This window comes from Chelmon rostratus, chromosome 12, assembly GCF_017976325.1.
Source record: "Chelmon rostratus isolate fCheRos1 chromosome 12, fCheRos1.pri, whole genome shotgun sequence".
Taxonomy (NCBI): domain Eukaryota; kingdom Metazoa; phylum Chordata; class Actinopteri; order Chaetodontiformes; family Chaetodontidae; genus Chelmon; species Chelmon rostratus.
Genome location: NC_055669.1, coordinates 26,069,345 through 26,083,602, shown reverse-complemented (window position 1 = coordinate 26,083,602; position 14,258 = coordinate 26,069,345). Strand labels below are relative to the sequence as shown.

Sequence of the window (14,258 nt, the reverse complement as noted above, 5' to 3'; positions counted from 1 at the left end):
CAACCTGCTGTGATAGCCTGGTAATATAATTGCAATGGTCATGTAATTGTATGGTAGACATAGATATTTAATAAAATTATATCTATTGCATTTGCTTTAGCAAAGGGATGCAGCCATTTACTTGTGAATCAGGTTTACAACAACTGTCTCAGGTGACATTCCAATTTATTTTTTAATGAATTTAATTTTGGACATTTAATATAGACTACTTTACTTTGTAGACCCAGTCAGGTTTTGATACATATTTGTTAACCAGACTCCATTAAAAAATCTGTCACTTCAAGACCACGTGTCTGACACCGAGTCTTCATTTGGCTGTTGTTACAAAATCTCGGATAATAATCGGATTTTAGTAAGTGCCACTGCAGAAAATGGCTCATGATCAAAAGTCCCTCAACGGTTTCATGATGCATTTAGTTTGTTCTTTGTTGTCCGTTTTGGTCGGCAAGAAAAGAAGCATTAATTTGACATATTTCTGAATGGGGTTCGGCGACAACATCTTTCTCTCAAGGTTCTCGGTTCAGGCAGGAGCATCGTCACTCCATCGGTCTAAAAGTCAATCCGCACAGCCAGTAGCAGCCGTCAGTTAGCTTACACTGTGAGTTAGAGCCGTGATTTATTATGTAAATTAACCCGGGCTAACGTCATAGAGCTCGCTAGCAGTGCCGCTAAGACAGTAACGTACGTTTTTTTCTTTAAGTCCTCAGATGTTCAGAGGTTATCAAGCACTGGCTACTCGGGCTTCTAGTGAAATGAATATAAAATATGAATACTCTTTACTCGTTTAGCCGCACTCTGCTATAGTTAGCTGTCCACCAGGCTACTAGCTTAATGAATAAGCGATGTTGAAAGTATCGTTGACCTAAAAGTCAGCTAATTTTAAGCCCGGAACCAGACAAACCACACTGCACCATACACTGTACGAGTGCCTGGAACCAAAGAAGCTTTTAATACATTTTGGGTATCAACGTAATGAGGTACTTTGACAAACAATCTATTCTGCCCCAACTGCCATGATTCTGCCTTATTTACTTCCTGACACAACATAACGTCGCTGTGGCGTGTTGCATTCTGGTAAATGTAGTCAACTTAATGTTAATGTAGCTCATTTTAATCATTTAACAATAGATGCGTCTCGAATTAAATAGACATCCTTTCATCTTCGACTGTAATTCGTAAACTGAGTAGTTTAAAGTTATTCATTATGATTGATATGTGTAAATATTGAAAAGTAATTTCATAGCACAACTACAAGTCCCACAATCTTACGTCATTACGTCGTTACGTTTGGCAACGGTCAGTTGCTAAAGAAAAAAACAGCCGCTTCCGTGTTGTTCTTGTGTTATTCTGGCAAATAACTATCGTTAGCAGAGTCGGAGCTCGTCTGACAGCCTCGCCGGAGTGTGACTATCATGATTTTGTGAAGCTGGCCGACAGTTTCAGCTTTTTCCAACAGAAATGTCGCTGCTGCAGGGCTCAAAGAAAAAAGACAAGCGTATTTTGTCTGGTACCTGCCCAGACCCGAAATGTCAGGCGAGGCTATTCTTCCCAGCTTACGGCTCCATTAGCATCGAGTGCACGGAGTGTGGTCAACGCCACGAACAGAAGAACCTGTTAAATGTCGAAGAAGTGACTGATCCAGATGTTGTGCTTCACAATCTGCTCAGAAACGCCCTGCTCGGCGTCACCGGGGCCCCGAAGAAAGGGACGGAGCTGGTGAAAGTAATGGGGCTTTCTAATTACCACTGCAAGCTGCTGTCCCCGGTCCTCACCAGGTACGGCATGGATAAACAAACCGGCAAAGCCAAGCTGCTGAGGGAAATGAACCAAGGTGAGATGTTTGACTGCTCGCTCTTGGGAGACAGAGCTTTTCTAATTGAGCCGGACCATGTCTCCACCATGGGCTACGGCAAGGACAGGTCAGGAAGCCTCATATACCTCCACGACACTCTGGAGGAGGTCAAGAAAGCCAACGGCAACAGGGAATGTCTCATCCCAGTCCATGTAGATGGAGACGGGCACTGCCTGGTCCATGCTGTGTCCAGAGCGCTCGTGGGCAGAGAACTGTTCTGGCATGCCCTGAGAGAAAACCTGAAACAGAACTTCAAGCAGAACCTGGACCGCTATAAGGCCCTCTTCCAAGATTTTATCGATGCTGCAGAATGGGAGGACATCATCAATGAGTGCGACCCTCTGTTCATCCCGCCTGAAGGCGTGCCGCTTGGACTACGCAACATCCACATTTTTGGCTTAGCCAATGTCCTCCATCGACCCATAATCTTGCTGGACTCTCTGAGTGGAATGAGGAGCTCTGGGGATTATTCAGCCACCTTCCTGCCCGGCCTGGTGGCTGAGGAGCAGTGCAGGGGGAAAGATGGGAAGCTCAACAAACCTATCTGCATCGCCTGGAGCAGCTCCGGCAGGAACCACTACATCCCTCTGGTGGGAATCAAGAACACTGTGTTGCCCAAGCTGCCGGCCCGCCTGCTGCCAAAGGCCTGGGGTGTCCCTCAGGAGCTCATCAGGAAGTACATCAAGCTGGAACCAGACGGGAGCTGTGTGATCGGCGGTGATCGCAGCTTGCAGGATAAATATCTGATGCGGCTGGTCAACGCCATGGAGGAGGTGTTCATGGAGAAGCACAGCATCCACCCCTCGCTGGTGGCTGATGTGCACCAGTATGTCTACAGACGGACCGGCGTGATCGGCATCCAGCCTGAGGAGGTGACAGAGGCAGCTAAGAAGTCGGTGATGGAGAACCGACTGCACCGCTGCCTGATCTGCAGCGCCCTCTCTGAGCTCCATGTCCCACAGGAGTGGCTGGTTCCTGGTGGGAAGCTCTACAACTTGGCCAAATCCACTCACGGCCAACTGCGGCCAGACAAGAACTACAGCTTCCCTCTCAACAACGTGGTCTGCTCTTATGACCCCCAGAGAGACGTCCTCATCCCAGATTATAAACTGAGCTCCCTCAACACCTGCAACTGGTGTCATGGCACATCGGTCCGCCACATCCATGGCAGCGGGTCGGTGGTTTACCTGGACGGGGACAGAACCAACACCCGCTCCCAGGGCGGGAAGTGCGGGTGTGGCTTCAAGCATTTCTGGGAGGGGAAGGAGTATGACAACCTCCCTGAGGCGTTTCCCATCACACTGGAGTGGGGGGGTCGGGTGGTGAGAGAGACTGTGTACTGGTTCCAGTATGAGACTGACCCGGCTTTGAACAGCAATGTGTACGACGTGGCCATGAAACTGGTCACCAAGCACTTCCCGGGGGAGTTTGGCAGTGAGATCCTCGTGCAGAAAGTAGTCAACACCATCCTGCACCACACCGCCAAGAAGAATCCGGACGAATATAACCCGGTGTCCATCGACGGGGCTCATGTCCAGCGTCTCACTGACTCCGCGGAGACTCAGCAGGTGGCGGACCCCCAGCCGCCGACTAAGATCATCCTGACCGGTCAGAAAGCAAAGACGCTCCACAAAGAGGAGCTGACGATGAGCCGAGCAGAGCGCAGCATCCAGCAGAGCATCAGCGAGCAGGCCTTCGTCACTCAGAAGCGACGGACTGACAAGCTGAAGCAGGAGCAGAAGGGCCACGGCCGGACGTCGTCCCCCAGTGGATCACCGGAAACTTCCTCCTCTTCAGCTCCGGCCACGCCCACTAAATCCTCCTCCCCCTCCTCGTCCAATAAGGAGAAGAAGATCCGTGTGACCACCAGTGACGGCAGGCAGGCCATGCTGACCCTGCAGGCCCACACCACCTTCTCAGAGCTGCAGAGGAGCATCACGAACCAGTTTGGTGTCCCGCCGGCGCAGCAGTGCATCCGCTATGGCTTCCCACCTAAAGAGCTAGTCCCCCCGAAGGACAGCGAGGAGAACGAGCCGGTGGCGCTGCAGCATGGCGACAGGGTGACAGTGGAGATACTGAGGGCCCCCGAGGACAAGAGCCCCCCGGCCTTCATACCCCGAGCCTCCAGCTCGCATTCCGCCCTGCACTCCGTAAAGAGCGAGGACGTCGTGACGACCGGCAGGATGAGCAGTCGGGAACTCCAGGACAGCATCGACCTTGAGATGTCCTCCCTCTGTCTCCTAGCAACATTAATGGGTAAGAATCAAAGAGTAAGACATGTAGGTCGCCTCCCCCGAGGTCTCCCCCACCACCTCATGAAACACTGAGTTTAGTCCTGAGAGCAGGTCTGAGTCACGTTATCCAGTTTACCTGTTTCAAGTCAGCTGAACTGACGCCGCAACTAATGATTATTGTCACTGTTGATAAGTCTATTGATTATTTTTATCCAATCAGTGAAACATTTAAACAGTCAAACAGTCAGTCAGCAGATCCCAAACAGAAACAAGCTGAAAATATTGGCTGGAATATTTAAAATGGACATTTTTAAAAAATATAGTTTTTACTTGAAAGATCACTTCAGTTCAAATAAGTAATTTTGTCTTTTAACTACAGATCTCTGTAATCCTCCTGTGAGGAAGTTATTTAATAAGTTATTTCACATCAAGCTGTTTCGTTTAACTTAAACTCTCACCTCAAATTCTATTCTGCACTTTAAATTCTGAGCTCCCGACCAATCAAATATCTTTCATTAACATTTTACCGATATCAAAGATTATAGAAGTGATGATGCAAACTTAAAGATTTTGATCTTGAGTTTCGATATCGTGAATCTGAGTTGTTACTCGACAGACATAGAGCTGAATTACTTCATCAGGTTAGTTGATTAACAGAAGATTAGATTATATATACACTCTACAGTAAATAGCTGTTTGTTAAAACTTGAAATATCAGCGTTGATTCAGCTCAGTGGTTGTAGTTTACAGAGCTGTGCATGTTCATGTCATGGTATAAAGCTACTCTGTGCAGTCAATGATAGTTCTGCCACAGTCCTCGTTCAAATCTAGAAGAAGTGAATATAACCCAGTTAATCAATAACATGGAGATCTTCCACAGTTACAGTGTTTCGGTGTAGAAACCCTCTTTGTGTTCAGTGTTGACTTGTTGATCTGCAGTGGAGGAACAGTAACAGACAAAATGTTGAGCTAAAAAGACAAATTCAGGCAGCTGATGCGTCGTATTAACTGAAGCTCTCAATGCATTTTTGTACAAAAGGAGGAATCTCTCTCACATCAGAATCATGTGAGGAAGACTTTTTTTAATGGCCAGTGTGAACAGGAGGAGTGACGAAACCTGTTCAGCGTTCGTATGCACCTGGCGGCGAGCAGGGGGGCGAGCAGGTGTGTCTGCGTTTCAGTGTGTAGCATCTGGAGTGTCACTGAATGTTCATGCTGCCTTTAAATCGTACCACAGTGGGTGGTTTCTCGGTGTGAGCAGACAGCCAGAAACTGCTGCTGTTTCACACCGTTGTCCAGGTGTGCAGCGCACATGCATGCTGCTTCCTGATTGGTCACTGCAGGCAGATGAATAACAAACTGCAGGTATCAGGTGTGTGGCTGAGTGAGCTCACAGGTTGCAGGTGACGCCCATCGCAGCGTCTGTGTCTGATCAGCTGACCTGACTGCTACCAGAATGTGTGTGTGTGTGTGTGTGTCAGTGTGCTGACTCAGGCATCTCGACCCCTCCCCGTCTCACCTGCCAACAGGGTCAAAGGTCGCGGCTGCGCTCAGATAAACAGATCTGCCTGCCAGCAGTCAGCGTCTGTCGATATTCAGGAAGGTTTCATCTGCGCTCCGAACGCTCCGCAGGCCTGACGCTGCACTTCCTGTTAGCAAGAGCTCACATTCAATGATCCTCCAGTCTGGTCAAAAACAAAACCTCTGCTCAGCAGACTGTTTCTGAACCGGAGCTCTGAGTCTTCACACTGACAGTTTCCACAGCTCAGTATCCCATGTTAAGATGCTAATATCATACAGAAACAATACTCTCTGACACTTTACTGTTTTTATTTTATTTTATATAAAATCTTGCTCATGGTTCATTGTGCTGAGTAACATTCTGATGTCACAACAACACTGATTTTAGCTGGATGAGATTAGCTGCTGTGTTGTTCATCTCTAGAAATCAATGGATAATTGCTTCAGGTGTATTTCCACGTGAAAAAGTCTGAGGCAGCTGTCTACATCGCAGTATTTTTACTGTTGGGTCTCATGTTCGACGGCGAGTCGTGTTGTTTTACTCAGCAGCTTTGTTTTAGATACTCAGAGATGTGATGAAACATTAACAAGAGTTAGTTAACAAGAGGAAGAAGACACTGACTGCAGCTAACGGTTAGTTTTAATTTAAAACAACGTGCTCATTAAATGATTTATCAATCAACAGAATATTAATCACCTACTTTTTCATCACTGATTAATCATTTAAATTCATTTGCAGCTGAATTTTCTTTGTCTCGTACAATAGTTACCTGAATGTTTGTTGAAGGGACAAAACAGGACATTGAAGACGTCACGCTGGACTCTGGGAAGGTGTCATGTGCTGTTGATCAGCTGATCATTTAATCAACACGATGTTTAATTTTTCACCATTAGTTGCAGCCCTACCAGATATTCACACTTTGTCCATTTGATCGGTGACTCCCAGCGTTTTTGGCTGTTCAGCACAAAAGGATTTCTGTGTCAGCCTCATCACGGGCCGCTTGTGTGTTTGAGGTGTGATAAGTTCAACGAGTTCAACAAATTTCCTTCATTTAAAAGTGTCTTACAGGCCTGAAGAGCTGGAAATCTCCCCACAAACCATGAGAGTGAGCTCAGAGAACTGAAACAGGATACTTTGTCTTCCTTCCTCTCCCGTCTCGTGACCCTTCAGATTTATCTTGTGACTGGTTTAGGGGTTGCTGCCCTTCAGGTTGGGAAGCTGGATCCGTTTGACCACGCAGAGCTACGCTCACCTGCCGCGCTCTTTGTAGTTGTGTGTGTATACAGTTTACAGTGTGTATACTGTTGATCCCTCCTGGTACTCACTGTTGTGAAGATGAAGCTGCTCAGTGAAACTTCTCACACTGTGATCAGAACTGATGTGTCTGTGTTTGAATGTCGGACGGTTTCTGTCTTTCTGTTCCAGGTGAGGATGTTTGGTCGTACGCAAAGAAGCTGCCGCACTTATTCCAGCAGGGTGGCGTCTTCTACAACATAGTGAAGAAAGACATGGGTATGTTTGTTTTCACGTGGTTGAGAGCCTTTACATGCACTTAAGTAGCCACTTAAGTCTGCATCTGTCTGCATCTGTCTGCGTCTGTCTGCGTCTGACTGCGTCTCTGCATCTGTCTGCTTCTGTCTGCTTCTGTCTGCTTCTGTCTGCGTCTGTCTGCGTCTCTGCATCTGTCTGCTTCTGTCTGCGTCTGTCTGCGTCTGACTGCTTCTGTCTGCTTCTTTCTGCGTCTGTCTGCTTCTGTCTGCTTCTTTCTGCGTCTGTCTGCTTCTGTCTGCTTCTTTCTGCTTCTTTCTGCTTCTGTCTTTTTCTGTCTTTTCTGTCTGCTTCTTTCTGCTTCTGTCTGCTTCTGTCTGCGTCTGACTGCTTCTGTCTGCTTCTTTCTGCTTCTTTCTGCTTCTGTCTTTTTCTGTCTTTTCTGTCTGCTTCTGTCTGCGTCTGACTGCTTCTGTCTGCTTCTTTCTGCTTCTTTCTGCGTCCGTCTTTTTCTGTCTTTTCTGTCTGCTTCTGTCTGCTTCTGTCTGCGTCTGACTGCTTCTGTCTGCTTCTTTCTGCTTCTGTCTGCTTCTGTCTGCGTCTGACTGCTTCTGTCTGCTTCTTTCTGCTTCTGTCTTTTTCTGTCTTTTCTGTCTGCTTCTGTCTGCGTCTGACTGCTTCTGTCTGCTTCTTTCTGCTTCTGTCTGCTTCTGTCTGCGTCTGACTGCTTCTGTCTTTTTCTGTCTGCTTCTGTCTGCTTCTTTCTGCTTCTTTCTGCTACTGTCTTTTTCTGTCTGCTTCTTTCTGCGTCTGTCTGCGTCTGTCTGCTTCTGTCTGCTTCTGTCTGCTTCTGTCTGCGTCTGACTGCTTCTGTCTGCTTCTTTCTGCTTCTGTCTGCTTCTGTCTGCGTCTGACTGCTTCTGTCTGCTTCTTTCTGCTTCTGTCTTTTTCTGTCTTTTCTGTCTGCTTCTGTCTGCTTCTGTCTGCGTCTGACTGCTTCTGTCTGCTTCTTTCTGCTTCTGTCTGCTTCTGTCTGCGTCTGACTGCTTCTGTCTTTTTCTGTCTGCTTCTGTCTGCTTCTTTCTGCTTCTTTCTGCTTCTGTCTTTTTCTGTCTGCTTCTTTCTGCGTCTGTCTGCGTCTGTCTGCTTCTGTCTGCTTCTTTCTGCTTCTTTCTGCTTCTGTCTTTTTCTGTCTGCTTCTGTCTGCTTCTTTCTGCTTCTGTCTGCTTCTGTCTGCATCTTTCTGCTTCTTTCTGCTTCTTTCTGCTTCTGTCTGCGTCTGTCTGCTTCTGTCTGCTTCTTTCTGCTTCTGTCTGCTTCTTTCTGTGTCTGTCTGCATCTGTCTGCGTCTGTCTGCTTCTGTCTGCTTCTTTCTGCTTCTGTCTGCTTCTTTCTGCTTCTTTCTGCTTCTGTCTGCTTCTTTCTGTGTCTGTCTGCGTCTGTCTGCGTCTCTCTGCGTCTGTCTGCGTCTGTCAGCATCTCTCTGCATCTGTCTGCTTCTGTCGCTTTCTGTAATTGAATATGGGGAGAAATGGGATCACTGACCGGCTATATGTCTGCACAGATTTGTGTTTGAAATGCTGAGGATTTGACACGAGCGTGAAGTTTTTGCTTCTTTGAAGCTGGTTTAAATAAAAATATGAGAGTATGTAGCTTATTGAGAAATCATTGTTATTAGTTGGTGTAATTATCACATATTGAAGAATCAGTACTTTAACGTGATTTGACCATTGGTTTGAGTAATTCTGGATCAGAAATGAACTCGTGTGCTGACAAGCTGAAGAGTCTGTGGTCATCCTCTCTCTCAGGTCTGATGGACGGGAAGCACTGCACGCTGCCTCACCTGACGGGGAAAACGTTTGTTTATAATGCAGCAGAGGAGCGTCTGGAGCTCTGTGTGGACGCCGCCGGTCACTTCCCCGTCGGCCCTGATGTGGAGGAGCTGGTGAAGGAGGCTCTGGTCCAGCTGCGCTCGGAGGCGGCCACCAGGGGCAGCAGAGAGGGGAGTCCATCCCACGGCGTTCTGCGGTTGGGCAGCGGCGGCGTCGTCCTTAAGAAGGAGCAGCTGCAGAGCGTCACCGCATTCCAGGGTAAAGGCCACTCCCTGGGCAGCGCCGGGGGCTCCTCCCCTCCAGAACACCGGCCTATCACGCGCCAGCACAGCAGCGGTGTGGATCTGAGTGCCAGCGTATCACGAGGCCCCCCAGACTTGTCGGACATCCCCGAGGACGCCACCAGGGAGCTGGTCCGGATGGCTCCGGGCTTCGTCACCATGAAGGACGGTCGTGGTCTGGACCCCAGCCTGATGGAGCAGCAGCGGAGGAAGCTGCAGGAGATGGTGTCCTCCATCCAGGCCTCCATGGAGCGCCACCTGAGACAGCAGCAGAGCTCTGCCGCCGCAGGGGGCGGGGCCAACCAGGAGCGGACAGGCGGGACAAAGACGGGCACGGACCAACCGGCGTCTACGATCCACCACGAACCTCCAGCTGCAGCAGGCGCGACGGCGGCTGGCAAGCCAGACGGGAAGTCAGAGGAACTGGAGGAGATGGAGAGTCAAGATGCCGAGCAGAGCAACGCCACGGAACCCATGGATCACTCCTGATCACGCCTGAACCCGAGCACCGCCCCACCCCCGCCCCGCCTTGCTGGCGCCTTTGGGTCATAACGCCTCAGGTCGGATCCTAAAGCTTTGGTCTTCATTGTGTTTCGTTGTCTTTACTGCATGACTAGAGAGCGAGCCGACCGCCCTCACCTCTCTGCAGATGGACGATAATCCACGAAGCGATATATTGTGACAGGCTGTCTGCGGTTACCATGGATACACGACCTGTGAAGCTTCACAGTGCAGTAAATAAGAAACTCTACATGTGATTGATTCCTGCTTTTGAGAGAAATTATTTTGCCTTTGTAGGTTTTTCTCCTCAGTTGATGATGTACTGTAAGCGAGTGTCTTACAGTGTATCGCGAGACAGGATTGTATCTTTAGCCCTGTGTTTCCCACCTGCAGACGTCTAATCCTCTCACCATAAACGCGCCGATGTCCGAGGGCGAAGAACCGCTCGGACTCATGCGTGAGACGCATTCCTGTAGATAGAAGAATCCTCCGAGTCTTAATCCGCCACCTGGAGGAGAGCTGCTGGTCGCCTGCAGCTTCACCTGCAAACATGCTTCCATCAAAGTGCACGCTGGGAAAAGTGCACCGGCCTCTACGCATCGACGCCTTCATCGCTGAAATCTGCTCGTTCACTTCAGTCTGATGACGGGGAGAACTCTGATCTGTGTTTGCTCGACTGTCTGACATTTAACGTTCTTGTTTTCCGAAACACTGATGTGAAGCACCTGAATCCAGCTGCAGAGCGACCTGTGCAGGTGAGGGGAGGAACAGCAGTGCCACCTGCAGGTAAAGAGTGTTACTGTTTTTATCAGAGGTTTTATTTTGGACACATTAAACCTCTAAACTTGTGTCTGCTGTCAGTGCATATCTATCTGAAGTCATTTAACAACTCCTTGACAACCAAATTTAAACCAAATTGATGCGTTGTTATGTTCAAACAACAGGAGTACTTGCTGATATATGTTGATCAGATTTTTGGTGTCGGCCGTGAGAACGCGGTGTTGATCGGGCTCCAGAAATGATCAGAGTTTCATATTTATTCTGAATATTTCAACTCTAACTTTGTTGTAATTAAAATCCTTTTCATGCTGAGTGTTTGTTGGTAGAACAGGCCCTGACCCCTGACCCCTGACCCTAACCCGCTACAGATGATAGTATCTGGACACGTTTGTCTGCTGGTCAAGTGCCTGAAAACGCTTCATGTGTCGCTGCTGCATTCACATTTATAAGCGAATAGATGTCAGTGTTCATTTATAACAAATCTTCAGAAGCTGAGTCATGTTTGAGTTTGTGTATTTGATATCAGCTGGAGCTCAGTGTGACAGTCATCACACACACACACACACACACAGCCAAAGAAAACTACAGAAGTAACACTCGTTACCTGCTGGTGGCACAAGTTTCCAGTTGTCTTACAGCGAAGTCCTGCCTCTGTTCCACCTGGTTTCATTTCTTCTGATGTTTCTGAACAGTTAAAACACCGTCAAATGAAAGAGAACTGATCATTCAGCTGATGATTTTAGCAAAATAGAGCTATTATCTTGCCCACGAGAGCTTTTCCACAGCCACAGTGGAGCTGTAGGTGGTGAACGCCAACAAAGTAAAGGCTTTGTTTAAGTTTTTTGTTTTAATTTGGAGACCAGCTTCCAGCATAGTTTCAGTTTTTTAGGAAACATACAGTAAGAAAGCGTCTATTTTCTCCTCAGTGAAAGCTGAAGGTGCAGAGCGACTCCGGCTGTGTGAAGGTGCAGCAGGTTGGTGCTGCAGGTGTGTTGAACTGCTGTGAGTAAACAGCTCCCCCTTGTGGAGGAACTCTTGAAGTGAATTTGTGGGGTTCAAGCCAGTTGATTGAGGTGCTTCACATGTAAAAGCAAAGCAAACATCAGTGGATCAGTCGTTACACTAAATGCCCAAATATCAGAAGAGTTTTTTCTTTAGTCAAAGAAAACCATCATTTATTTGTTTTTTCAGACGTGACTCTACTTTGACTGTAAATGTATGTTGCTGAACAGCAGTTAAAGTTGGCCAGTGGGAAGTAAGAGAATGACTGAGTGTGATTTCTGAGTTGAAAGCAGCAGTTTTTTAAGGCGCGGTCACATCATCCCTCCGTTCAGCTGCACTCGCTCACCCACAGAACCGACGACGACGAAGCTGTTCATCACAAACTGTTCGTCCAGACGGGGTAACGAAACATGCTGGAATAATAACGTCTGAGGTGTGATGTGACCGTACCTTTAATCTCATTGGCTCGTTGGCTTTATGTTTGAAACGCCCCGCTGAGAAATCAGAATGTGGCCAAAGACAAACCAGGTTCAGGTGTTGAGTCTATGTGGATCTGATATTTGGTGAAGAGGCCTGTCAGCTTCTGTCCTATGCAAAAACAAATCTTCAGTTCACTTCCAAAAGAAGCCCAAAAACTTAATGCGTACGTGTGAGAATCACATCAACGTGTTGAACGTTGTAGTTTCGCAGCATGTTGGCGACAGCAGGGAGCGAGTTTGACTCTTGATTTCACGTCATCGTCTCTGCCGTTCTTTAGTCGTGCAGCCAAACGTGCCGACGAGCTGCTGCAGACGTCTTCACAGTCATCCAATCACAAAGCTGCGTCGTATGAAGCATCATCGGGTCACGTTGCCTCAGCTCGTGATCGGCGTTCCTTCCAGATTCTGGACGTGACTCAAGCTGATTCTTTAACAAAACTCTGATTTTGAACAAATGTCCCTTAAAGACTTTTCTTTTATCCTGCAGCTACAAGCTACACAGAGTGGCCAAAAGTATGTGGACGGCCCTGTCCTCGTAGAGTAGCTTTGGTTTATTTATGGATCTGGAAAACACTCCGAGAAATGACACGTTAAAGTGAAAGCAGGTATTTCCTGTTTGTCTCCCAGAGCAGCAGGTCACATGTTACCCATGCAGCAGTAATGTTGGGTAATGTTCTCATGCGTTTGGCCGTGCAGTGTGCCTTCCCCCTGGTGGTCTGTGGTTCCCACAGTGTGGGGAGAAACCCACAGATTTCTGTTGGCCTCTCTGTTCTTGCAGGGAAACGTTTTGCAGCAGCAGGATAAGAGTCTTCGTCTTTACTTTAGGTTTTATTAAACAACCTGCTGCTTGTCCTGAGTTTCATGTTAATTTTATTCTTGATTTCTGTCTGCCAAGAACTAACAACGCTGAAACATTCCCTTTAAATGTCTGCTTTCACCGTTTCCAGTTGGCTCCTCATCGTTTTACTGTTTCTGATGTAATAAAATGGAAATGTTGGTAGTTCTTGGGAGGCAGAAAGATGTGCTCGTGTTTTGTCCACTGATTTTATTTTTGAAGACAGCAGCTCGATTCAAACCTGGAGACCCAAATATCCCAAACGACGAAGACGGGCGAGGCCGAGCAGTTTAGTGCTGAAGGGCTGTGGCAGAGAGGAACCACGACACCTGCTTAGAATGACCTCTGCAGCTGTTTTCCCAGCATCCTTTGTGTCTCATTACAACAAGCCCTTTTAGGTCTCCATTAAGAGCATTAAGTTTCAGCGTCAGACGCCTGAACGGTGAAACTCTTTAAAGGAACAGTCCGACATTTTGGGAAATGTTGTTGGCAACGCTCTCGTTTTATCGTAGCTTAGCATAAAGACTGGAAATGGGGGGAAAGAGCTAGCCTGGCGCTGTGGAGAGATAACAAAATGATCAAATTGTGGTTCTACAGGGGGGGTTTGTGCTGCACTGTAGACAACAACACGCAGTAGCTTCAGATTTCACACACACACACACACACACACGGTATCAGTCACTAATAATTTCCCAAAATGTGGGCTTATTCCTTTAAAACGACTGGAAGTCAGTTTACAGTTTTGTTGCCAACCAACGTTTTCTCCACGTCTCCGTGTTGCTTCAGGACAAACGTGGTGCTGCTGGAGGAGCCGATCGTCAGGCCTTAAAATCAAATCCTCTTTTTGTTTTACTTTTAACAGTGTTGCTTTTATGTCGGACTCCATTTATTTTAACTTCAGTCCTCATGTTTGACCTTTTTGTTTTGTGAAAAAGAAATGTGGGTCTGAGAATGTGAATCAGTCTTCTGGTTTTCTGCTCCCTGAGGTTTATTTTGCATTGAGGTGAACAAATGTGAGACTCAGCACTTTGTCTGGGAAACAGAGGGAACGTTAGCGTAGCATGCTCATATTAGCTGCACCTGAACCATCACCGGTCAGAGAGGAAACAGGCGGGTCGCTCGGACGAATCAGAAGGAAGAAAAGTTTGCGCAGACGACGCTGCTGTAACAGACTTGAAGTTTTTCTTTGTGACTGCTGTACTAATGACATGAATTGTAATCCAGCTGTATAATAGTATATATTGTAGTATATTTGGACCTGTACAGAAACACAGATTATTCAGTTCCTTCAGTTCTTTTTTTTTTTTTTTGTTAACTTCTCTCTGGTTTGCTAATAAAATATTGATGATACACGGCTTCAACATCGCTGTTTGCATGTGTGATGAATTTTCAACCCCAACAATAAAATCACTTCCTTCACTTGTTTTTGTGTTTTGTCGTCACTGACAGATT

At 47.3% G+C, this 14,258-nt stretch overlaps 1 protein-coding gene across 1 annotated transcript; it reads left to right on the top strand.

The window, feature by feature from the left end:
* Positions 1–1,358: 1,358 nt before the first annotated feature.
* Positions 1,359–14,225, top strand: vcpip1 (valosin containing protein (p97)/p47 complex interacting protein 1). The gene is made up of 3 exons (XM_041949327.1): positions 1,359–4,108; positions 7,034–7,120; positions 8,905–14,225. Exons 1-3 carry the CDS (start codon positions 1,459–1,461, stop codon positions 9,696–9,698), a joined length of 3,531 nt encoding a protein of 1,176 aa, XP_041805261.1. The 5' UTR covers positions 1,359–1,458; the 3' UTR covers positions 9,699–14,225.
* Positions 14,226–14,258: the final 33 nt, after the last annotated feature.